The sequence below is a fragment of the Schistocerca cancellata genome, chromosome 3 (genome assembly GCF_023864275.1).
Source record: "Schistocerca cancellata isolate TAMUIC-IGC-003103 chromosome 3, iqSchCanc2.1, whole genome shotgun sequence".
Taxonomy (NCBI): Eukaryota; Metazoa; Arthropoda; class Insecta; order Orthoptera; family Acrididae; genus Schistocerca; species Schistocerca cancellata.
The window spans coordinates 892,790,168-892,816,968 of record NC_064628.1 but is presented as its reverse complement, the minus strand read 5'-3'; the positions used below and the strand labels follow the sequence as shown (position 1 = coordinate 892,816,968).

Sequence of the window (26,801 nt, the reverse complement as noted above, 5' to 3'; positions counted from 1 at the left end):
ATTGATTTATACAGTTTCTCATTGTATTGTTTTCTCCGACAGTGCAACGAATGAGCACTTTGTTCTCATGAAAAATTAGATAACCATTGCCGGGGAAGAGTGAGAAAATATCCTGCTGTTCCCACCATGTACCATTAGGTCCTACGAAAATGAGACAGTTGGGGTAAGTGTGCGTACAAAGCTATAAAACAACCCTTTTTCTGTCGCACCATACGTGAGATGAATAGTACTGTTAGCATGAATCATCCACAATGCAAAAAGCTGTAGAGATGGATGTAACAGCAAATAATACTGTGTTAATCATACGTATAACTTACAGATCACTGATGCTGTTTGAAAGGCTAAAAGTTTTAAAAGTACATGGTTTTTAATGAATAAAAGTGTGAATGATGAAGTACATAAAACGTTTAAAAATACTGTTGGTACCACCATTAATTCCCATATGGGTGGTACTAAATAAGTTACTGATGTCATGGAGTCACTTATTATTTAATGGAAGAGAGAACAGTGTATGCTTAAAATTAAAGATGTTGGGTAGTCCTCTGATGTGTACAGTAAAAAGAAAATGATTGAGGAATATTTACCTGGTTAGAACTTGCGATTTTTCTTTTGTAATAGAAATTGCAGATAGTACTGGAAAAAAATAAAACGGCGGGACTATGAATCATCTGGTTATATTCAGAAGTTGAAAACATGCAGTCCCTTTCTTTTTAAGAGTTCGTTCATGCTCTCTATGAAAGACCACAATTTCAAAATATAGGTTTCGTTCATTTTAGAATAGAAAGATACAGTATCACCACTGTATAAAATAACTACCTTAGAAAAATAAATAAGGCAGTTTTGTAACTAGTAGCGAGGAGACAATGTAATACTGTCTCTACACTCGTAACCAGTAGTTCTTTTTTCAGTAAAAAGTATTGTAATCACATTGCTTATTCTGTCCATAGTTCCATAATTACATTAATGTAATCTATGATCATAATAGTCGCTGACACAGCTTCTAGAATTCACATTCAGTTGAAACCCAATTAACACAAAATACGTCTTTCTTGGTTTCAAACTGTTTGTGTGTACTACAAATGAACATTGAACAGTGTCGCAACATAAAGGAAGGATCACGCAGAAGCTTCTGTAAAGCATTAGAGGGAGGGAGGACTCTGCACCGACCACACCCGTTGTTGGGCGGTCACGGCTCAGGATTGTTGCGTTGTTTCATGGAATCCATGTGTCGACGGTGTCATCTGTGTGAACGACCGTGCTGCACAGTAACAGATACGCGTCTCTGGTACGACTTCTCGTAAGCGTAAATGTAGTGTCACTTTGGTTATAGTAATATAATTGGAATAACTCACACCATTACGCAACTTGTTACAAAATGGAGGCAGCTTCACGTTTCTTTAGATTTTTGCTGTCTGTCAGAACAAGAGCAAAAGAATCGAACAAACTCTATGAGCAGCGTAAGATAATTCTATACTCACAAATGACCCTGGTCGTTCTACGACTCGTTGTGGTTTGAAGGACCTTAGGGTGCTCTTTTGTGCTGTGCAATGATGATTTATGATAGTGGTTTGTATTCATTATTAGCAAAATGATTTGAGCACTGTGTTAATGTCGTAAATGTACACTGTGAATTTCATTTCTTGCTAGGTTTTAGTTAATAATAATAATCTACACCGGGGTCACCAATATGTTTACTTTAAATGATTATTACAATGTACAAAATACTGAAATTTACGAAAAAAGTGTGTTCTATTTGACAGTCAGCAATTAAGAAACCGATGCCTTTTATACAATGAACAAGTTATATAAAAATTGTAATTTGTTGTATTCGATACAGGTATTTACATAAAATGCAAACAAGAACCAATTCTGTAGCTGATTCCAAAAACTATCGCTGAAATTTACTTTTACATCTGTGACGATACAAGAAAAATGCATTTGCAATCAATTAAAATTTAATGCCAAATTTATATCTTGATGCAGAAGCTACAACTGGACTGTGAAATTTTGGAAGTTCTGGAATACATTGTGATGGTAAATGAAGCTGCTTAAAACATCTACTGCTTTTCACAAATTGCAATCTGTAGATTTCACTTGTTTTGAGGAAACTTATTACTTGTTAAATCATCCAGATTCTTCTCTTATATTCTCTCCCTATTTATCTGTAGTACACATATGTCAACAAAATTAATTTCGGGAGCAGCTGAACCCGTGAATAACGATGTCACAGTCACTGAGCAATTTGTACTGTCAGACAACAAATTATGTAGCAGATATGAATCTGACAATTGGTTTTCTTTTCTTGCACCGTGTCAGATGAGTCACCGTCTGGAAGTTTGTGTCTCTTTTAACGATGAAGTGCCTCGCCAAGACAGATGCTTAATTAATTGTATATTGCACTTCGGTGGATTTGAAAGTGGTATCAACTGATACCTGGACCAGACTTATTTTATTTTATATTATAATAGCGTCATAAAAATACACACACGAAAATATAATGAATCATTCGGCTCACACTTTCTTTAAATCGTTTCCCACAAATTTCTTTAGCGCTGTATGAGACGAAAATCTCCATATAACTTACTTGTTAGTGGCAATAAATAACAGGCGCTGTATGAGACGAAAATCTCCATATAACTTACTTGTTAGTGGCAATAAATAACAGTCTCTTTTCTCTATAAAAATCTAACATTTCTTTCATCTACATGAAGCAGATACATCAGAGTTGCATAGCTTAATACGTTACGCCGCAGCCGTATCTGTTGCATTATGCTAAAATAGTTCATGTTTAAACAAGTATCAACAGGAGTTAATAGAGAGATCAAATTTGTAATATTTCGTGGTACTTCACAAGCGTGTTTTACTAATACTCCTTTTATCGATGGGTCCCTCTGGTATTAATGCTCAGAGCAACAATTGTCTGTAAGCATGGCAACAGTAAATGAATGATCCCTCTTTGTTGGATGAGTACTCGGACCATAGCTAGAGATGCCCCTGTCGTAGAATTTGGCACATATGTGACAGTCTGTAGTCGATGACGGCGGTTCCAGACTCTGGCTTCTGCGTGGCAGACCCCAACCGCTAGCAGTGTGGCAACCACGAGAGGCAAAACAGGAACGGCGCGTGTGAACCTGCAAACACGAGCGTTAGAGTGAAATTGTTGCACATACAAGGACTATTTGTAGGAATTATCACACGTGTAATGTACTATTGACTATTGTTTACATTTTACTGTTTTAACCTCTAATTGTATCGCTTCTCTCACGCAATTTTTATTGTCATGTGCACGGAAATTATTCCGACTTTAAGGGCTGTAACTTTCACGCCATTTTCAACATGTAACGTGTTATCTTCACCCAGAGCATTGTGCAGCTCAACGTAGGTACGGTCGCTTAACGACCGACGCCAGCCGCGTCCATGGTGACAATTATTGAACCACATCAAAAAAACGTAAGTTAGTTACAAACTACATCTACATCTACATCCATATTCGGCAACCCACCTGACGGTGTGTGGCAGTGGGTACCTTGATTACTTCTATCCGTTCTCCCTTCTATTCCAGTCTCGTATCGTTCGTGGAAAGAAAGATTGTCGGTATGCCTCTGTGTGGGCTCTAATCTCTCTGATTTTATCCTCATGGTCTCTTCGCGAGATATACATAGGAGGGAGCAATATACTGCATGACTCCTCGGTGACGGTATGTTCTCGAAACTTCAACAAAAGCCCGTACCGAACTACTGAGCGTCTCTCTTGCAGTCTTCCACTGGAGTTTATCTATCATCTCCGTAACGCTTTCACGATTACTAAATGATCATGTAACGAAGCGCGCTGCTCTCCGTTGGATCTTCTCTCTCTCTATTATCAACCCTATCTGGTACGGATCCCACACTAGTGAGCAATATTCAAGCAGTGGACGAATAAGTGTACTGTAACCTACTTCCTTTGTTTTCGGATTGCATCTCCTTAGGATTCCTCCAATGAACCTCAGCCAGGCATCTGCTTTACCGACGATCAACTTTATATGATCATTCCATTTTAAATCACATTGTCTAAAGGTTAATATTTCTGGTAGCAGAAATTTCTTTACCAGAAATATTGGCCCTTACACAATGTGTCTAATAGCGTATTTTAAATGCGACAGTATGCCTACTTAGGCACTGTATGACACTTAATACACTTGATAATGGCAATTTGAAGCCGAAATCATGATTGTGTAGATGTAACACTGCAAATAAAAAACAGTCTAATGGCGGTACTGACTTTAAAGAAATAAAAAGAACTACTTTGGCTTCTCCAAGTCATTGAAACTACCGGCTCATGCTTCCAAGCTCAAAGGTCAGCGCGGGAAAAGGAAAGCCAACATGGCTAGCTGATGGAACTACTGAATATGAAAATAAAATAAAAGTACCTTGCTCCAACCCTCTCTCCAGTTTCATTATGCTGTAGATACTGACAAATTCAGCAGAATAGCAGGCATGCTATTGCCGTATCAGTAATGATAACAATACGACCACAATATCGTAAATCGTAAACAAGTGAAGGAAGTGCAAGGTAGATGCGCGTCTTTCAAGTCTTACTGCATTGTGGCCCCTAGAATGTTATGGCGGGACAAGGAAGTATTTATGGCATCATTTTACTATTGCCGTAGTTCATTTAGATGTTTATTTAGTGTATCATTGTAATGTCATTATGGCTCTACTAGCATGCTGCCTCTAATTTTTATATGGCTTTTATACGTGTGGCCGTGGTGGCCTCAACTCCGACCCTCATAGTCTCAGGTTCAGTCCTCCAGTATGGCTCCAGGTCCACTTAACCTTCTGTAAAATGGGTACTAGGAACTTTTCTAGGAGCTAAAAGGTGACCGGGGCTTTGGGGTCGCTACCCGCCAACTCCCAGTGCCACGGCGAGCAAAGACAGACTCTGCCAGTAGTCAGATCAAAAGCCCGGTCACGGACTTGCGCCAGAGTCATTTCCTTATTCGACAATGACTAACCAGTCGAAACTGGTTTAGCCAATAGAAAAACTGACGTGAGCCAGTGACTGAAGTAGACTTCATTGTAACGAGAAGAGTGTTCGCTGATGATCTATGTCGGTAATGTGGCAAAATCTGCCCCCGTAACCGAGGTCCCTAACGCATGCCTTTTGGGCGGTGCTTGACTCTGAAGAAAGCTGGTTCGTATCCTGGACGTGGATGAAATGTTCACTTCCAATATTTGCCTAGGAAGAGAAGAAGGTGTGGTGGCCTGAAGTTGCTAATCACCAGTCTTTGTGCCCATGTCCTGGGTTAAATTCCAAACCACTCCGCCGGTTCTCTACAGTGAGCGATGTGACAATACTGACGGTGATAGGTCCCTCGGATGAGGACTTTAAGGTCGGAGGGCGACTTGCTGCTGCTCGAGAGAACTAACCCATGTGCCGGTATTGGATATCGCCCTGTTTCTTCTGTCATTATCATCGTAAAATACAAATATAACACCAAAGTTTACACACATTCATTATACTTTCGTATACCCTACTCTAGAAATGTTCAGACAACACATCTCTCATATCTGCAAGAAAAGGGGCCAATGTGTGCGAAGGAAGAAGACCCTTTTCGATAGGCGGCTTAAGGGGAGCTGGACTTCATGAGACCCCCCAAAATTTTTAATTTTTTAATTTTTAGAGAAAGCTTTTGAAAATGTTGACTGGAATACTCTCTTTCAAATGCTGAAGGTGGCAGGGGTAAAATACAGGGAGCGAAAGGCTATTTACAATTTGCACATAAACCAGATTGCAGTTATAAGAGTCGAGGGACATGAAAGGGAAGCAGTGGTTGGGAAGGGAGTTAGTCAGGGTTGTAGCCTCTCCCTGATGTTATTCAATCTGTATATTGAGCAAGCAGTAAAGGAAACAAAAGAAAAATTCGGAGTAGGTATTAAAATCCATGGAGAAGAAATAAAAACTTTGAGGTTCGCCGATGACATTGTAATTCTGTAAGATACAGCAATGGACCTGGAAGAGCAGTTGAACGGAATGGACAGTGTCTTGAAAGCAGGGTATAAGATGAACATCAACAAAACCAAACCGAGAATAATGGAATGTAGTCGAATTAAGGCGGGTGATGCTGAGGGAATTAGATTAGGAAATGAGACACTTAAAGTAGTAAAGGAGGTTTGCTATTTGGGGAGAAAAATAACTGATGATGGTCGAAGTAGAGAGGATATAAAATGTAGACTGGCAATGGCAAGGAAAGCGTTTCTGAAGAAGAGGAATTTGTTAACATCGAGTATAGATTTAAGTGTCAGGCAGTCGTTTCTGAAAGTATTTGTATGGCGTGTAACCATGTATGAAAGTGAAACGTGGACGATAAATAGTTTGGACAAGAAGAGAATAGAAGCTATCGAAATGTGGTGCTACAGAAGAATGCTGAAGATTAGATGGGTAGATTACATAACTAATGAGGAGGTACTGAAGAGAATTGGGGAGAGGAGAAGTTTGTGGCACAACTTGACTAGAAGAAGAGATCGGTTGGTAGGCCATGTTCTGAGGCATCAAGGGATCACCAATTTAGTATTGGAGGGCAGCGTGGAGGGTAAAAATCGTAGAGGGAGAGCAAGAGATGAATACACTAAGCAGATTCAGAAGGATGTAGGTTGCAGTAGGTACTGGGAGATGAAGAAGCTTGCACAGGATAGAGTAGCATGGAGAGTTGCATCAAACCAGTCTCTGGTCACAATAACAACAACAACAATGATCTATGATTCCTCCTGATTCTAATAATATATGCTTTATGTACAGTATCTTATCATTTTCGTTTTCAAGTGCCTTTCTAAAGCAGAAGCGGCGCGTGAATGAGGCACCTGTCACATTAATGTTAAATATTTAACCTTGCCTACAGTGTCTTGTTATTTAATTTTGACGCCACTATTTCTGTAGCAACTGATTTGTGTAACATCCTTGAAAAGCGTGTGGATTGTACTACGAATAGGGATTGATTGTAATCGAGCTTTCTGTAGATAGAAACAAATGACTTGAGTTTACACTAGTCAGACACTGTTTTTGTTGGCAAGTCAGTTTTTCAGATTGGTGTGATGGATGCCACAATGTGTTTTAATGATGGAGCAACAAGCCGAATACAGGCCGCGAGCAGACCAGGCATCAAAACTGGGGACAACATGAAAAGTGAGCTGCCACGAGTGGACAGGCAACATGTCGCTGAAACTGAAAAAACTGTTGAAAGCATAACAAACGAGTCATAATGACCAAGAAAAGGAAGAAGACTAAAGAAGATGAAAGATTCAACAACATTATGGAGATGGAATGTTTTGACAAATCATTGAGAAACCAATAACATGCAAGTCTTTAGTTTTAGTTTTTCGTGATGAATGTTCTTGCATACTTAAGTATCATTATCCCATACAGTATTAAAGCTACAGAAACAAAATTTTGAATTAATACACTCCTGGAAATTGAAATAAGAACACCGTGAATTCATTGTCCCAGGAAGGGGAAACTTTATTGACACATTCCTGGGGTGAGATACATCACATGATCACACTGACAGAACCACAGGCACATAGACACAGGCAACAGAGCATGCACAATGTCGGCACTAGTACAGTGTATATCCACCTTTCGCAGCAATGCAGGCTGCTATTCTCCCATGGAGACGATCGTAGAGATGCTGGATGTAGTCCTGTGGAACGGCTTGCCATGCCATTTCCACCTGGCGCCTCAGTTGGACCAGCGTTCGTGCTGGACGTGCAGACCGCGTGATACGACGCTTCATCCAGTCCCAAACATGCTCAATGGGGGACAGATCCGGAGATCTTGCTGGCCAGGGTAGTTGATTTACACCTTCTAGAGCACGTTGGGTGGCACGGGATACATGAGGACGTGCATTGTCCTGTTGGAACAGCAAGTTACCTTGCCGGTCTAGGAATGGTAGAACGATGGATTCGATGACGGTTTGGATGTACCGTGCACTATTCAGTGTCCCCTCGACGATCACCAGTGGTGTACGGCCAGTGTAGGAGATCGCTCCCCACACCATGATGCCGGGTGTTGGCCCTGTGTGCCTCGGTCGCATCCAGTCCTGATTGTGGCGCTCACCTGCACGGCGCCAAACACGCATACGACCATCATTGGCACCAAGGCAGAAGCGACTCTCATCGCTGAAGACGACACGTCTCCATTCGTCCCTCCATTCACGCCTGTCGCGACACCACTGGAGGCGGGCTGCACGATGTTGGAGCGTGAGCGGTAGACGGCCTAACGGTGTGCGGGACCGTAGCCCAGCTTCACGGAGACGGTTGCGAATGGTCCTCGCCGATACCCCAGGAGCAACAGTGTCCCTAATTTGCTGGGAAGTGGCGGTGCGGTTCCCTACGGCACTGCGTAGGATCCTACTGTCTTGGAGTGCATCCGTGCGTCGCTGCGGTCCGGTCCCAGGTCGACGGGCACGTGCACCTTCCGCCGACCACTGGCGACAACATCGATGTACTGTGGAGACTTCACGCCCCACGTGTTGAGCAATTCGGCGGTACGTCTATCCGGCCTCCCGCATGCCCACTATACGCCCTCGCTCAAAGTCCGTCAACTGCACATACAGTTCACGTCCACGCTGTCGCGGCATGCTACCAGTGTTAAAGACTGCGATGGAGCTCCGTATGCCACGGCAAACTGGCTGACACTGACGGCGGCGGTGCACAAATGCTGCGCAGCTAGCGCCATTCGACGGCCAACACCGCGGTTCCTGGTGTGTCCGCTGTGCCGTGCGTGTGATCATTGCTTGTACAGCCCTCTCGCAGTGTCCGGAGCAAGTATGGTGGGTCTGACACACCGGTGTCAATGTGTTCTTTTTTCCATTTCCAGGAGTGTAGTAATGTAGTGCTTGCCTACACAGTGAACTACAATATTCAACAGTGTATTAAATATATTGAGGTGGAGCATGTCGTATGATCTTAAATTATTGGGAGGAAAAACTGACTTTTAAAAAACCTCTTTCTTAAATACACAGAACAACAAATTGGTAAGTGTGAGACCTTAACTTTTCCCGGCGAATTGAATGTTCAAATAACTTACGGGTTTGCTGTCGGGTGACGTGCTCAATTAGCTGCAACGAATTGAGGTTAAGTTTGGTGTCGAGTTAACAAATTTGTTTCGACACATGTGCTGACTTCCACTTACTTTTTATTCAATGGTCAGTACTACGAACAGACTGATGGAGTTGCAATGGGTTGTCACCTGTTGTGGCCAATTTGTTTATGGAAGACTTTGAGGTACGTGCTTTGGAGTCAGCGAGCTTGAAACATGCGTGTTTTTTCAGATATATAGACGATACTTTTGTTGTTAGGCCAAATGATAGTGAGAATTTAAATCGGTTTTTGGAACATTTGAATTCAGTCCACCCGAATACTCAGTTCACTATGGAGGTGGAAAAGAATGGATGCCTCCCTTCCTTGTTGTGTTGGTCAAAAGGAAGACTGATGGTACGTTGGGACATTCTGTTTATAGGAAGCCCACCCACACTGACTTGTGTCTGCGAGCTAATAGTTGTCACCATCCAGCTCGGCGTGACGGAGTACTTCGCACCTTGGTTCACAGGGCCCACGTTATCTGAGACCCTGAAAGTTTGGCAGCTGAGCTAGCACATCTCGAAGCCACCTTTCGTCAGAATGGTTATAGTGAGAGGCAGATCGAACGTGCGTTGCGCAATCAGCCTTCAGTACAACGGGTGAGTGACGATGGCAACGAAGTAGCACCATAGTCTACGGCCTTTTTGCCTTACGCAAGAAGCATTTCCAACAGGATTGGCCGTATTTTGCGGAAATATGACGTGAAATGTGTTTTTCGACCACTTTCTAAGATTAAGGCCCTGTTGGCCATAAAAGATGATCTTGGTTTGCGTAAGGGTGGGGTCTATCGTATTCCTTGCAGTTGTGGCATGTCATATATTGGTCAGACAATCAGGACTGTGTAAGACCGGTGTATTGAACATAAGCGTCACACACGCTTACAACAGCCGAGCAAATGCGCTATTGCAGAACATTGCCTTGACTCCGGCCATCTTATGGAATACAACAAAACGGAGATTCTGGCTTGCACGCCCAGCTATTGGGATAGTGTTATTAAGGAAGCTGTTGAAATCAGATTATCAAGCAACCTTATTGACAGAGATGGTGGATTTTTTTTAAAATGCTGCTTGGAATCCTGCTCTGTCTCTCGTCAAAAAACAGAGGGACAGAATTAGTGCTACCTCACCTGTTGATTAATAGTAACTATCGATATTTCTGATGTTGGTTATCTTTGTTTGTGCTGACACTTGTTCTGTGTGTGGTGTCTTCCTCTGTGAAGCGAGGTATTAAATTTGCTTGCACATTTCTTCTTCCTTGCATTTGTGCCTTGAGAATGGCAGGGTGTGCTCCTGTCGAAATATTGGCGGTGATCGACAACGTCACCCGGCAGCAAGCCCGTAAGTTATTTGAAATTGGTAAATGTTCCTCTCTTACTGTTTCAACAAGTCAATAATTAAAAGAATAAAATTTGTTTGAATAATGTTGAAGTACAGTGTTCCTAAAATAAAAATGGCACGTAATTCAGTGCGTAAGATACAAATCAATAATGAATCCAATATGTATTCCACAGATTTTAATTTTGTTTCAGATAGAAGTCACAATACACTAACTGTTAAAGTTTCATTTCAGTATCGATTATACATGTTGTGTTAAAGAGTTTCAAAACAGTGGTAAATACTACAGGCTATGACGTCCATATCCGCTTAGAGCCTCCTCCATGGGATTCCCCGAACCAAAAATGCGATATGATATTTACATTTTTTAGATATCTACGTTTTATGTGAACTCGAGATCTCTACTACAGACCGATAATCTAACAGTGTAGCACTGACCGTCGTAGGCAGTCCGTTTTTCCACCAGTGCCTCAGCACGGCGGTCAGTTGGAGCGGACGCGCACCCAGAGGCAGACGATGGCCAGCAGGTGGAAGCCGCCCCACAGCCCGGCCATGCACGCCAGGTCGCTGGAGAGGCGGTCCGCCGAGAAGTTGTACTTGTCCAGCACCTCGCGGCCCGACCTCAGGCAGGGCACGCCCTCCGGCGCTCCGTCGCAGGCTGTTGGCAGCGCCCAAGCTCAGCACTACACGTATCGTCAACTGCTGAGTATGTTCGCATCACAGTTTGAATTTCAGAAGAGTTGCTCTATTAATAGCATGTAAGCTTTCACGGCCGCTGTCTTCATTAATTAAAACTTCCGGTCTGAACTGCCGTGGTCCATATATAAAACTTCTTCTCCTTCCTGGCGTTTCGTTGCCTACTGCGGGCAACATATTCTGAGGTGAGTCGGCAACTGGCTGCTAGGCGCTGGAGGTCCCGCTTATATAGAGCGCTTAGATGGCGCCACCACTCATCACGTGCTTTCGACTTTAAAACTATCTCTGGCTAGTGCCATCTCTCTCGATTGCAGGTAATCGATAGTCACTTCGTTGGTACAGTCGACCTATGGTATCTATACGTGGATGACACCTGGTATGGAATCATGCTGAAGAGGAACTGAGTGATTTTTTGGTGCACATAAACAGTTTCAATCGAAAAAGACAATTCACCATGGACAAAGAGAGTAATGGACAACTAAATTTCTTGGATGTATTGGTTATTAAACGGGCAGATGGGACTTTGGGGCACTAGGTATATAGGAAAGACACACACACCGATCATTACCTACATAAGGATTCGAATCATCATCCTAGGCAAAAGAGAGGAGTCATAAAAAGTTTAGTGGACAGGGCTAATAACATCTGTGAGCCAATTTATTTGCAAGATGAATTAAGCCATTTGCGAACGGATTTCAAGAGATATGGGAACACTGACAACGAAATAGATCGAGCACTCCACCCTAGAAGAAAAGTGTCCGAAAATACACGACAACAACAACCGTCGGCTGGAAAAGTGTTTCTTCCATTTATTCATAACATCACGGATCGTATTGGGAAAGTTTTGGCAAAGTTTCAAGTGGAGACAATCTTTCGACCTACCAAGAAAATTAGTGAACGTTTAAGATCGGTGAAAGACGCACGACACCCCTTAGCTACCCCAAGTGTGTATAAAATTCCGTGTAGCTGTGGCATGGTTTATATTGGAACAACTAAAAGGAGTGATAATACCCGCCTAACGAAACAAAAAGAACTGTAGATTGGGACAGATTGACAAATCAGCTGTAGCGGAACATGTTTTCAAAGACGGTATCACGAAATAAAATTTAGTGAGACAAACGTGATAGCTAGGACCTCACATTATTGTACCCGCATGTATAGAGAAGCTATAGAGATCTACAAGCACGAAAATAATTTTAATAAAAAAGAAGAAGTACTAAAACTAGACAAGATATGGCGGTCGACTCTGTACCAACGAAGTGACTATCGATTACCTGCAATCGAGAGAGATGGCATTAGGCAGATATAGTTTTAAAGTCGAAAGCACGTGATGAGTGGTGGCGCCATCTAAGCGCTCTATATAAGCGGGACCTCCAGCGCCTAGCAGCCAGTCGCCGACTCACCTCAGAAGATGTTGCCCGCAGTATGCAACGAAACGTCAGGAAGGAGAAGAAGTTTTATATATGGATCACGGCAGTTCAGCCCGGAAGTTTTAATTAATGGAGTTGCTCTATTGCTACTTAACGCTTTCACTCACCAATTTTTGCAAGTTCTTTGTAAGAAAATAGCACTGTTTGGTACTTTTTGCCACCCACATAAGGCATTTGACGGCATGAATAACAATATTTTCCTAGGTAAACTGAAGTTTCAAAAAATTTTGGGGTGGCCAATAAATGGCTAACGCTATATGTAGTCAACAGAGAGCAGAAAAATCTGCTTCATAATTCTTTCACTATTAGCAGGAGAGATTCTTCTGGATGGGTGGAAATCATTTGCGAGGTTCCACAAAGTTCACAGTGAAGTCCAATATTTTTTGTCGTACGTGTATGTAAACGATCTTCCATCTTACAACAAGCAGAATTACCCATTTTTTCAGATCACAATCAATGCTGACATGCATACATCAACAGAAGAAACGGTAAATATGTCCTTAAAAGCTTTATTGAATTGTTATCTGTAAATAGTCTTACTCTGCTTCAAGAAGACGCACATCTAGAGCAGTACTGCACTCACGATAAATGTGACGTACGTTGAGCAGACAATATCTAGGGTGGTAACTTCAAATACTTAGATGTCGATATTGTTGACAATTGAAAATGGAAAAAAAAAAACATTTTGGAACTCCTAAAATAAAATCAGTAAGCGAATATATTTCGCGTATTTTCATTCAATAATAGGATATACAATAATTATCTGGGTAACGTACGTTTCGTTGTCCACGAAATGCTGTAAGAATAATATGTCATGTCCACCAACGATAATTTTGTAGACATCTGTTTGAGTTTGGTAGTTTGGCTACTGCACCACGGTATAACTATTCCCTCATGAAGTTCGCTGTAAACAGCCCACTACACTTCAAAAGCAACAGTGATGTACATAATTACATTATCAGCAAGAAGTGCCATTCATTATTCTACATTAAGGGTCTCTCTAGCACAAAAAGAGATGTACAGTGATGTACTGTCACCAAAATTTTTGATCACTTACCCCATCATATAAAATGCCTGACAGAATGTAAACTTCAGTTTGAAAACAAACTGAAAAGGCTTCTCTTTGTCAGCTCCTTTTATTCCGTAGAACTATTTTTTTTTTCGTAAAGTGTAAAAGATGGTCGACAGTAATTTCCGACTCACAACCGTAGTTTAAAATAGTAAAATTAAAAAATGTACTTGCAAATGGTCAGAATTTAGCCATATTTACATATGAATGTGTAATGTGGAAGTAAAATGTCTCGTTAGACATCATTACGATTAATCTCACAAAATTGCTGTAAGATTTTTGGCTAGGTAGCAAAAACTGATGTCCCCATTGTCCAGCCATTGAACGATATAATAGTCGCCCAGTACATTACTCTAGTCACCCTCCGGTTACGGCCTGTTCTATCTCCTAGTAAACTGTATACTGTCGTACAGTTTGAAATACTTAATTTCCAAGCTTGTAATCAATGGGAGTTAAGTCTTTCATCAAGCCGAAGTTTTGCTTGAATACTGCAGTACCTCAGCAGTCGAGGACTCATTCGTAGTGTTAAGCCCTTGACGACCTTTGAAGTGGTTTACCCAACCAATTATAGGGAGACCTGCAAGCCATCGTGACTTCTGATATGAAGGAACTCGTCATTTGTCTTCGTAAATATTTTCTGGCACTTTCGCAGCGCGTGTGTCACGAAATAAAAGGGGTGCCGCAGGTGAGGCTCGAACTCACAGCCCTGGCATTGTTCACGGCTGCTGAAGTGCAGGTAATATTCGCTAACCAACTGCACCTCTTTTATTTATTCAGTTTAGGAGCGTCCTCATCTCCTGCACCTTTACCTTTCACGATCCTTCTTAATTTTCTTCGGCATTCTTATTGATTAAACATCAGTTTTAGAAAAATATTCGAGTAAAAAGAAAAGAATGAACTCTTCTGTAAAGAAATTAAATTTTCTTTCTGTATCTTTAAAGAGGAAATAATCTGCGTCTTCTCTCGTCCTTTTGTAAGAGGAAATAATCTGCGTCTTCTCTCGTCCTTTTGTAATGATGACAATAAATGTATGAAAACAAAAAGGCCAGTAAAAGCAATATTCTTCTATTGGTGCTTGCATTTACATAGATCCACAATTTTACGTTACACATAACTTGGTATTTTTAAAAGTTGACAAAGTTCCTGTTATAGTCTACGTTAGATGTGTATACTTCGTGTCAATTCACGGCATTCAGTTTTGTATCTGGATATAGTATTTCACTGTCGTGTATCTACTTGGCTGCTTTTTAAGATTGCTAACTTTTGTTTAATAACTTTCCATATTTCCTTCGCACTTGTGAACAGACATCTGTGTTCTTCTGTATCTATTACGTTACAAGACGTGCACAGCGGCGAATATTCCAGGCCAGTGCTTCACAGCAAACGTGCTCCGTGAGCTATCCGCTGGACTGCGGGCACTGTACTCCATCCGTCGTCACAGGGAATAGTCTGGGCAATAGTGTGGACACTTGTGTAAACGGAGGCAAACGCTTGGCTGCATCTAGACTGTTTCTATATTTGCTGTTGCACTGCAGATCAGTTACTTCAAGCTGTAGATCAACACGAATTAAGTACTGGGAGGTTTTACCATTAGGTTGCACTACGACTAGTGATATATTTCCGAACATGACCAGCGCTCCGTTAGTAGACAAATAAGCTAATAAAATTCATGAGATACCTACATTTTCTGCACTTTCCGCAGCGATGCAAAGAATTCACATCCATGAGATCTACACTTTCATAAAGCACTTAACAATATGCAGCAAAATCCTTACAAACATATTGCAGGCTGTCTCCGAACATCGCCTGCCATAACCTGTGTGGGAGGCGTGATTGTCTTGCTTGATAACGCCCCCTACTGACGTGGACAAAAATGTTCAGCAGCAACTACGAAGTATTCCTTTATAAAATCACCATCCGTGAAAGAGTGCAAGGAATTTGCTAAAAGTAGTGCACTTCTGTATATCATCAAAACGGTAGAGTCACTTGAATTTTGCCGGCCGGTTTGGCCGAGCGGTTCTAGGCGCTAAGGTCTAGAACCGCGCGACCGCTACGGTAGCAGGTTCGAATCCTGCCTCGGGCATGGATCTCTGTGATGTCCGTAGGTTAGTTACGTTTAAATAGTTCTATGTTCTAGGGGACTGTGCGGTTCTGGCGCTGCAGTCCCGAACCGCGGGACTGCTACGTTCGCACAGGTTCGAATCCTGCCTCGGGCATGGGTGTGTGTGATGTCCTTAGGTTAGTTCGGTTTAAGTAGTTCTAAGTTCTAGGGGACTGATGACCATAGATGTTGAGTCCCATAGCGCTCAGAGCCATTTGAACCATCACTTGATTTTCTTTCTCTTCATCGGAGCGCTTCCTTTTCAGTTTTGAAATGTCTTGTACACACTCATGTCTTGCATATTTTCCGTTTCCGTATTGTCTGACGTGGTAGGACATGTAGCAGCTATGTAAATAGTATTTTCTCAAAGTATTATCTTATGATACACTGAATATCGTCTTTCTGTGTAAAATTATGATTCCTCACACTGCGGATTGAAGTGCGGCGTTAGACAATGTCGACTCGCCATTGCTGCTGTTGGATAGCTCCGCTGTCAAAACTGCCCCTCCCCCCTCCCTCCCTCCCTCCCTCCCGCGTTTGATAGCTGTCGCTTGCCCTCTGTTGCCGCGACACCATGGCGCGCGCCCATCTCCCTCGCTGTCCACCACGCCGCAACTACTGTGTTCAAGAGCGAGAGCGTGAACAGGCGCGAGTAGTCACGCTCAAAAGCAGCGAGACATGTGGTAGGTGGATGGCATGCAGTTTGGAGTTGGTCGGTACTTCCCCGTTTGCTGCGTTGTACCACGTCGCTTTTACGTTGAATGGTAGATTCTCTTTACAATTATTGATCGATATCACTTACCAGTCGTTATCTGGGCATTTTTGTTCAGTCTTGTTTCTAGTTTCCTTTTCAGTTAATTTCTCATTTCTTTTCTTCACTTTTTCGTATTAGTTATAGGGTTTTACATTTGTATGTACCTAATTCGATAAGAAAAACTGTAAAAACTGGCAAAATACGGTGAGAGCGTGTTCACATTGGCTTGAGTAATTTCATATAGTAAATAGGCCGTTAAACTCTTAGCAGACTTCCGGCATAAGTTCCACACGCTACACAGACGCACTGAGACACTGAGGCACACAGCGAGATTTCTTCACAGTAAATTATCAGACCCATAGTTTAATTAAGTGATTTCAGATACATTAGACTTCACCAGGATAATGAGAAGATTAGAATGGAATCAAGCGTCAGGGGAGAGGATTCCATTTCACATTAGTCAGAGAGGAATAGAACGTTCTCGGTTTTCCAGCCGCGTCAGTTCGAATAAAATCCTCGAGCTTTTGATGGCCATCTGGCAGCAGCATATGCGCTGCTCTTCAGCCGAAAGACATACAACAAACAATAGAAAACATTTAAAAAGAACAAAGGAGAGAATATGGTAAACATAGATATAAAAAAGGGGAAAATCATGGAAGGCAATAGACAAAAAACGGGGTGACCGTAAAATGGAGATAAAAAAACTGTTAAAACTGTTTAAAAGTAGCACACACAAAAAGCCACATACTGCGATAGGCACAGGCACAGTATGACTGGAGCATGAAAGGTATCGACGCATGGCGTAGCACATAACAAACACTGACGGTGAACCTCAAGGCAGTACACAATTGAAATCACACCTCTTGACGATGATCAAAACAGAGGATCTGCCAGGCGCAAGGAGATGAGGGAGACTGGAAGAAGGGAGGGAGGGGAAGAGATGGGGGAGATGAGTGGGGGGGGGGCGCTGAAGAGGGCCAGGTAGGGAGGGATGTGGGAAGGAAAGAGGCAAGTATGGGGTGCAGGGTCTCAGGGGAGGGGGAGGGGGAAGGAGGAAAATCCGCTCTGGGAGAAGGAGGAAAGAGGAAAAAAGGGAGAACCGGGTCTGCTACGGTTTCTCGCTTATATAGACATGATGACATCATCAGCAGCCAATCAAATCGATCCAATGGGGTGCGCGCGTATTCAACGTATTCCTGCCATACTGTGGAGTAACTAGCAGTAAGTTAGGATGTCTTCTGCTGAAACATGGACTAAGAACAGTTGTCCGGCCCGCCCCCAAGATACGAGATATGTTGCGCCCTGTTAAAGACGAGATTGCTCTTCGAGTGTCCGATGTGTATGGTGTGGCAGCATGTATATTGGACAAACAATTCGCACAGTTGCTGAGCGTTGTACTGAGCACAAGCGCCATATAAAACGAAGTCGGCCATAGCGGAGCATTGCCTAGAAAACGGACATAAAATACAGTTCGAAAATACAAAAGGGTTGGCACATGCGTCGACATATTGGGACTCCGTTATAAAGGAAGCGGCCGACATTCGCTTAAACAACAACAATTTCAACAGAGACCAGGGATACACGCTCAGCAGGGCACGGGGACGGGCGTTGGACATGGAAAGAAAGCAGAGACAGATGCGCGACGCGGGAGCGGCAGTTCCAAACGTGGCGCCTCCCCCTGGCGCCACCTGACGTCACCGGTGCTGCCACGGGCAACAGCTCCGCTAGCTTCCCCGGGTCGACTTACGCGCGCGTCACATTGGATCGATGTGATTGGCTGCTGATGATGTCATCATGCCTATATAAGCGGGAGACCGTAGCAGCCCCGGCCCATCTTGACCGGTTCACCGCTTGGTGCAACCAGTGGCTGCTCAAGGTCAATCCCTCCAAAACCCAGGCGATCATTGTAGGCAAAACCACCCCTTCCTTCCACCCCCTTGATTTCTATATCACCATCTATGGCCGTCCTATCGCCCTCACTCCCACCCTTAAGTACCTTGGCGTCACCCTCGACCGTCGCCTCTCCTGGACTCCCCACCTCCGGACAATCCAAGCCAAGGCACACTCCCGACTCAGTCTCCTCAAGCTCCTCTCCGGCCGTACGTGGGGTCTGGACCCCTCCACCATTCTCCACACCTATAAATCCCTCATCCGGCCTATCCTTTGTTATGCCCATCCGGCTTGGATCTCCACCCCCCCCCCTACTTTTTACAAATCCCTCCAAATCCTTGAACGCCATGCTCTCCGCCTCGCCTATCGCACCCGTCTCCCCTCCCCTACGCGGCTCCTGTACGATCTCATCCCCTTCCCCCACCTCCTCCTTTTCCTTGAAAGGATGAGGATCCTGTACTCTTCCCGTAAACTCGATCGTCCTCACCTGCTCGTCTCCCCGATCCTCTCCCACGCCCGCCCGCTGCCGCGCCTGTTTTCCCACGTCCCACCCGGTCTCCATCTCTCCACCCTCCTTACCCTCTCGCAAGGTGGCTTCCGCCAGCTCCCCCTCCCTGATGATGTCCTCCTCCCCTCCATCTACCCCTCCTATCAACTTTGATCCCCCCCTTCCTGTGTCCTTTCCTTTAGGCACCCTCCCTCCTTCCCTCCCTTCCTTCCCTTCCCTTCTCTTTCCTTTCCCCCCTTCCTCCTCCCCTCTTCCCCCGGGCTTCCCCTCCCCCTTCCTCCCTTCCCCGCTCTCCTCTGCCCATGGCATCTCTGCTCTCCCCTCTCCCATTGCCCTCCTCCTCCTCCTCCTCCTCCTCCCCACTTGGTAGGTCCCCGGACTCGTACACGCTCAGTGAACATTCGCGCGCCGGAGATCGTCGCCGTCAGTGTTTCGTGTGTGCCTTCGTTTGTGTGTAGTGTTGTTCGCCGTCACGCACCACCGTTCACGTGCCGTCGCCATCATCCATGTTATGTGCACCGTGTCGCCTAGTGTTAGTGATGTTTCTCGTCCAGCGTGAACGGCTCCATGTTTTTTCGATTTTTAGTGTCTACATTTTTTGCCCACCGTTTTGCTGTCTTCTCTGTGCCACCTTTATGTACTACTTGTTGTCAAACTCGAGGCTGAAGAGCGGCGTATTGTGCTGCTGCCTTTGTATAAGGTGTTTAAAATCACGATAAAGAAAAAAAGAAAAAGCAGCCCCGGCAGTCAGTGAACTCTGACGACGATGGCGCAGATGGCCATCGAAATTTTGAGCATTTTATTCGAATTGACGCGGCTGGAAAACCGAGAGCGTTTTATTCATGTATGCCGTCGCGAAAGACTCCGAGGACACAGTCAGAGAGGAAGTCTTAAGATACGTAACTGGGAAAATGAAGGAGGAGAACATGTGGACAGAAGATATTTAAACTGGTTTCCTTTTAATGCTCGTACTGTACTGCTTTCCTCAACTGCAGATAAATCTCGTCAACGAATGGAAAAACTTAACAGAGCAAGGTTAAAAGTGGGCCTGGATATCAACACTAAAACAGGATATAGCAAACATATCTAAAAGAAAATCATACAAAGTAACAGTGAAGTCATATAATTAGTGGATGATTTTTTATATTTAGAGCACTTAGGAACAATGACTGGATTGCCAGGAAAAGATAGAAAGTTAGATAAAGTGCGTTTGGTAAGCTGCGCAGTATTAAATTGTCACTTGGACACTCCTCAGTTTTATTGCAGTAGATGAGAAAGTACTATTCAGTTAAAAGCGAAAACATTTCAAAAACTAAAATTTGTTTAGCAAGAAACAGAGAGATGCTTGCTCTGAGTTACTAGGGGACACAGGAACAAAAAGGAGTGAAACAACACGAACTAGGTTGAAGTGGAAGACAGTATCACAAGTGTAGCGAAACTGTGACTGAGGTGGACATGACGTGTAAGTTGACGAACGGGTAGCAGGGAGTCATGGTTCTTTACTGAATTGCAACGGAAAGACCATGGCGATGATCTAATGTAAGATGGGTGGGCTATATTAGAAAACTGGCAGGAGCGGCAGGAACCGACGCAGCTGGAGATCATAATGCACGGATATGTCTGGAGGGAGCCAAATGGAACAGCATTTGCCAAACGGCTAACGATGATGACTATTACTGATTAAGCATGTTTAAAATGCTCTGTCCTCCAGAAGATATGGGGCACGGTCTGCATAGAAGAACGCCGTGTTGCCTACCACTCAGGTGAAACACAGTTAAGGCCCCACTCCAGAGAGGGATCGCACACAGCGACAATGTTACGCTTCTGCATTACTTCATACAGATAGCCCCTGAGTGGAAATCCATCGGCGAAACGTATGTATAAGCAGACACACGGCTACGCTCAGTTACACAGTACCTGAATACATGATGCGTACAGTTTTAGAACTGCCTGAGGATTCATCATCAAGTCGACACCAGGAAAAGCCCTACTAGATATTACAAAAGCCATGCTGGTCATTCTTTACTGGGTTTAGGACTACACCAGTGTTTAAAGACAGATCACTGAAAGTCAACATTGTTCTAAAACGCGATGGGCGATCTTCGTACACCAGACGAGTACTGTAAAATTTCTGGTAATAAAACGTTGTAATCTGTTACTAATCTGTAATTCCAAATATTATTGCAATGGCCGTTGTGTATCCCAATTTGGCCGTGGGACAAACCTATACATTTGCAGTGTGTATGCCAGTTATCTCATGACAGCAACTACTTAAGTTCCAGCGGGCGGATTCCAGTCACATATACAGGGTGGTCCATTGATAGTGACCGGGCCAAATTATCTTATGAAATAAGCGTCAAACGAAAAAACTATAAAAACCGAAATTTGTCTAGCATGAAGGGGGAAACCAGATGGCGCTATAGTTGGCCCGCAAGATGTCACTGCCATAGGTCAAACGGATATCAACTGCGTTTTTTTTTTTTAATAGGAACCCCCATATTTTATTACATATTCGTGTAGTACGTAAACGAATATGAATGTTTTAGTTGGACCACTTTTTTCGCTTTGTCACAGACGGTGCCGTAATAGTCACAAACATATGGCTCACAATTTTAGACGAACAGTTGGTAATAGGTAGGTTTCTTAAAATACAGAACGTAGGTACGTTTGAACATTTTATTTCGGTTGTTCCAATGTGATACATATACCTTTCTGAACTTATCATTTTTGAGAACGCATGCTGTTACAGCTTGATTACCTGTAAATACCACATTAATGCAATAAATGTTCAAAATGATGTCCGTCAACCTCAATGCATTTGGCAATACGTGTAACGACATTCCTCTCAACAGTGAGTAGTTCGCCTTCCGTAATGTTCGCACATGCTTTGACAATGCGCTGACGCATAGCAAATATCCTTCAACATTCCCCACAGAAAGAAATCCGGAGACGTCAGATCCGGTGAACGTGCGGGCCATGGTATGATGCTTCGACGACCAATCCACTTGTCATGAAATATGCTACTCAATACCGCTTCAACCACATGCACGCTATATGCCGGACATCCATCATGTTGGAAGTACATCGCCATTCTGTCATGCAGTGAAACATCTTGTAGAAACATCGATAGAATATTACGTAGGAAATCAGCAAACATTGCACCATTTGGATTGCCATCGATAAAATGGGGGCCAATTATCCTTCCACCCATAATGCCACGCCATACATTAACCCGCCAAGGACGCTGATGTTCCACTTGTCGCAGCCATCGTGGATTTTCTGTTGCCCAGTAGTGCATATTATGCCGATTTACGTTACCGTTGTTGGTGAATGACGCTTCGTCGATAAATAGAACGCGTGCAAAAAATTTGTAATCGCCCTGTGATTTCTCTTGTGCCCAGAGGCAGAACCGTACACGAAGTTCAATGTCGTCGTCATGCAGTTCCTGGTGCATAGAAATATGGTACGGGTGCAATCGATGTTGATGTAGCATTCTCATTGTTGTGTCTAGACAAGACAGTCTAGACACAGGGTGAGGTTACCGAAAGGGCACGCGTCAACTCACGCCGACTGGCGTGAAGTCTGGAACAGGATACTTTAGAAGGCACTAAAGAAAAGTACGTATCGTATGTTTACTTAACTTTACTTCATCCTTGTGGTACATCGCTATTGACGATACAAGTGACACTATCTTCAGATACGGTTAATGGCGCCTTGCTAGGTCTTAGTCATGGACTTAGCTGAAGGCTATTCTAACTGTCTCTCGGCAAATGAGAGAAAGGCTTCGTCAGTGTAGTCGCTAGCAAAGTCGTCGTACAACTGGGGCGAGTGCTAGTCCGTCTTTCTAGACCTGCCATGTGGTGGCGCTAGGTCTGCAAGTACTGACAGTGGCGACACGCGGGTCCGACATGTATTAATGGACCGCGGCCGATTTAAAGCTACCACCTAGCAAGTATGGTGTCTGGCGGTGACACCACACTCAACACCGAAGTTTTTGAGATTCCCGATTCTCGCGCAGTTTGTCTGCCACTGATGTGCCGATTAGCCGCGACAGCAGCTAAAACACCTACTTGGGCATCATCATTTGTTGCATGTCGTGGTTGACGTTTCTCATGTGCCTGAACACTTCCTGTTTCCTTAAATAACGTAACTATCCAGCGAACGGTCCGGACACTTGGATGATGTTGTTCATGACACCGAGCAGCATACATAGCACACGCCCGTTGGGCATTTTGATCACAATAGCCATACATCAACACGATATCGACTTTTTTCGCAATTTGTAAACGGTGCATTTTTACACGGGTAATGTATCACGAAGCAAATACTGTCCGCACTGGCGGAATGTTACATGATAGCACGTACTTATACGTTTGTGACTATTACAGCGCAATCTATCACAAAGCGAAAAACGTGGTCCAAATAAAACATTCATATTTCTTTACGTACTACACAAATATGTAATAAAAATGTGGGTTACTATTTTTAAAAATGGAGTTGATATCCGTTTGACCAATGGCAGCGCCATCTAGCGGGCGAACCATAGCGCCATCTGGTTTCCCCCTTCAAGTTAGACGAGTTTCGTTCTTTGTAGTTTTTTCGTTTGATGCTTATTTCGTGAGATATTTAGCCCGGTCACTATCAAAGGTCCACCCTGTATTCAATGGTGTGCAAAACTTAAGGACGGCAGTAACTCTGATATGATGTGTCAGTATCACGAAACACAGTTCGATGAAACTTGGACCGTACACAAACAGAACATCTACAAAATAGTATACAAGGTAAACGACAGAAACAGTCAATGAGACGAAAAGGTGTGGCGCTTGTAGTCAAAGACCATAACTAAGTGGTGTCACCGCGATTGATGACAGCTCCTCGACATAGTAAAAGGCGGGACACCGCCCTTAATAAGGTTCGTGACCAACACGGACTGCGAGGGACTCTCTGCAACGCGATCCCATGCCGGCCACAAGGTTCGTAAGGCGTTCTTGTGGAAGGGCGCCCCATTCGTCCACCAGTGCGGATAACAACTGCTAGATCACCGCTAGCGCATTTGGATGTGTTCAGATACGTCTTTCCAACGCATCGCATACGTGCTCAATACGATTTAAGTCGGGGGAACGGGAACGCAAGTACATTGGCCGAATGTCCTCTGGTTCCAAGAGTTCCTCCAGCCACGTAGTTCGATGAGGTCGGGCACTGTCATCCATGAAAATGCTGAATTCAGCCCTGTAAAGACGCATATGGGGAGGCAGTACACACTAACGTTGTCCGATGAGTGTACCATGATCAAAGCTTTGGAGATCAGCACATTTTACCTTCCAGCATCATGACACCTGGACCATCAAAACGATGTTCGACATTGTTCCAGAGTGCATTACGTTTACATCTAGTATTATCGAACATGATCGTTTTCGTGTACCAGGTGTTAGGGTGTGAGGAACCACATAACTGCAAGAGTGCACTGACCCTCAAATATTTGAACACGGTTCACTCACCGATCAAGGGTATTGTGACACTGTACTCCCTCCTCAGGTTCGTCTTTCAGGGGACGGATACTGGATGACAATGCGCGACCACATCGAACAGCGTAGGTTGAGGATCTCTTTGAGGATATTCGGTGAATTGAATGACCTGCCCGTTCCTCCGACTTAAATCCCATCGAGCACGGGTCGGATGCGCTGGGGAGAAGTATCGCACTAAGTTCACATGTTTCATATTGCGACACGGCGGTAAATAATGTGCGGTTGAAGAGTTCACACGAATGTGCATATAAAAATGTTTGTCAAAAAATGTAAGTGAAAATTTTGGCTCTCACGTAAGTCTCAGGGAATGATTTTTACCCTCAATAAGTACACTGGTTCAAATGGCTCTGAGCACTATGGGACTCAACTGCTGAGGTCATTAGTCCCCTAGAACTTAGAACTAGTTAAACCTAACTAACCTAAGGACATCACAAACATCCATGCCCGAGGCAGGATTCGAACCTGCGACCGTAGCGGTCTTGCGGTTCCAGACTGCAGTGCCTTTAACCGCACGGCCACCTCGGCCGGCCAATAAGTACACTGTTCCACACCAGCGCATTAGTTATAGTTTTTGAATTAATATTCATGAGTACAGTTTGTGCTAGGGAACAAAAATCGGGCGATTATTATAGAAAAATAATTTTTTCATGACATAGTCCTATCACCATTTATTAGCGTCGTCCTTTTCTTTCATACAATGATATTAGCACTGGTGAGACGGTTTACAGTTTTACTTTAACAATAATTTCAGTCCGAGCCCCCAATAGCAGTAATGTAGGCTGCTATAAACGAAAATTACTCACTGAGTTTGAACAGAACCACAAGTCCCACTGTCCTCTTTGTTGTAGCAGGTTTGGCGCGAAATCACAGATCACCACATGTTCATTTACGCCGATGTATACCTCGTAATTCGTACTTGCACAAATAATCGTAGCACTTCCAGTTCACCAAATATATGCTTGCACACTTGCACTATTGAACAACACTCTTTGTCGAAATAAACCGGGGCGAAAAAAAATTCTTACTCAAACCACAACAAGGGCCACCCAAAAGTGGGGCTAACTTGCCACCCACCGGCTCCCCGACTGACGAACGACTGACGAACGACTGACCCCTTGCCAAGATGGTCGCTCGCTTTTATAGGCTCAGACGTCTACCTCCCCAGGCTATGCAAGTACCAATCTCACCAGTCAAGGTTACAAATTTTGACACATTCATCCTTCAACAGAAACCGTGGTAAAAAGTACATCCCATTTACTGTGTTACATTAATTTCTAGGATTATTCTATCGCCCGTAAATCAAACTGCAAAATTTCACCACTCAGCGCAAATTTATTTGTTTACATCTGTGCTGCAAAGTTTTAACACAGAACTGCATATAGCATTGTTTTTAGACGTAATCTATAGTGATCTGCACATTGCGCTGCTCAAAATCTTCATATTTATAATAATTATTTAATTATGCGCAATAAATGTTAATAATAAATTGCAAACAATGAAAACTAATGCAAGTTAAGTATATAGTATAACTTCACTAGTTTAAAATACGTGTGATGCCGCCCAAAATATTATGTGGTGCCGTTCTATACGTCATGAATTTTCTATTGAATTTTATAAACAATTTGCCATCAAACTTTCTTTATTGCTCTTGACGTGCTTAATTATTTATGAATCTTAACATATAACTACAGCACTCGATCCGCTGCGACGAAACGTTTTTAATGAGTGCTCGCTCATCTATGTAAGTTGTTATTTACTATTTTTATTAATCTTTCAGTATTCGTGTTATTAAACAATTTTCATGTTACTATAAGTTTTGCGTCTCGTGACTTAAAATAAAGATCGATCTTTCAGGAACTGCTTATTGCTGACATAATCCACTGCCGCATTGCTCTTCACCGTAAGTTACGTAGTTTTCTCTAAATGCGCGAAAAGCCAAACAATGCCCCAAGCTGCGGACTACGTGGCCGCTTGGTGGTGGAGACATCCCACCGACCGTTGTAAATCACGCTCGGGCGCGCCACACGCTTCCGTGAATGGCGCACCATGTCGCGCGCTCGCTCTCCAAAAAGCAATCCTTGCATACTAGACCTATTCATCTAGTAACGGGGATTTGTACCTTCACAATATCCGCGAACGACCATCCCGCAGCTGTCAATCGCGATGGTGGACGAGTGGGACGCCCTGCCACAAGAACGCCTTAGCAACCTTGTAGAATGCATTGGAGCGCATTGCTGACCGTGCACGGTCATCCGTTCTGGTCACACGGCCTATTAAGAACCATGACACGCCTTTTGTAGTTTCCAGGGCACCGCCATGAATCGCGGTGACTTCAGTGTCATTCCTGTTCGTCTTATTTCGTATTTCTTTCAGTTACC

At 43.6% G+C, this 26,801-nt stretch overlaps 1 protein-coding gene across 1 annotated transcript in view; it reads right to left on the bottom strand.

The window, feature by feature from the left end:
- Positions 1 to 2,994: 2,994 nt before the first annotated feature.
- The window catches only part of LOC126176630 (protein scarlet-like), a 204,695-nt gene continuing 180,888 nt past the window's right edge, over positions 2,995 to 26,801 (bottom strand). The window contains exons 13-14 of the mRNA XM_049923789.1: positions 10,889 to 11,108; positions 2,995 to 3,131 (exon numbers count right to left, since the gene is read on the bottom strand). Coding sequence (XP_049779746.1) covers positions 10,933 to 11,108 — 176 coding nt within the window. The 3' untranslated portion in view covers positions 2,995 to 3,131; positions 10,889 to 10,932. The remainder of the gene's footprint in view (positions 3,132 to 10,888; positions 11,109 to 26,801) is intronic.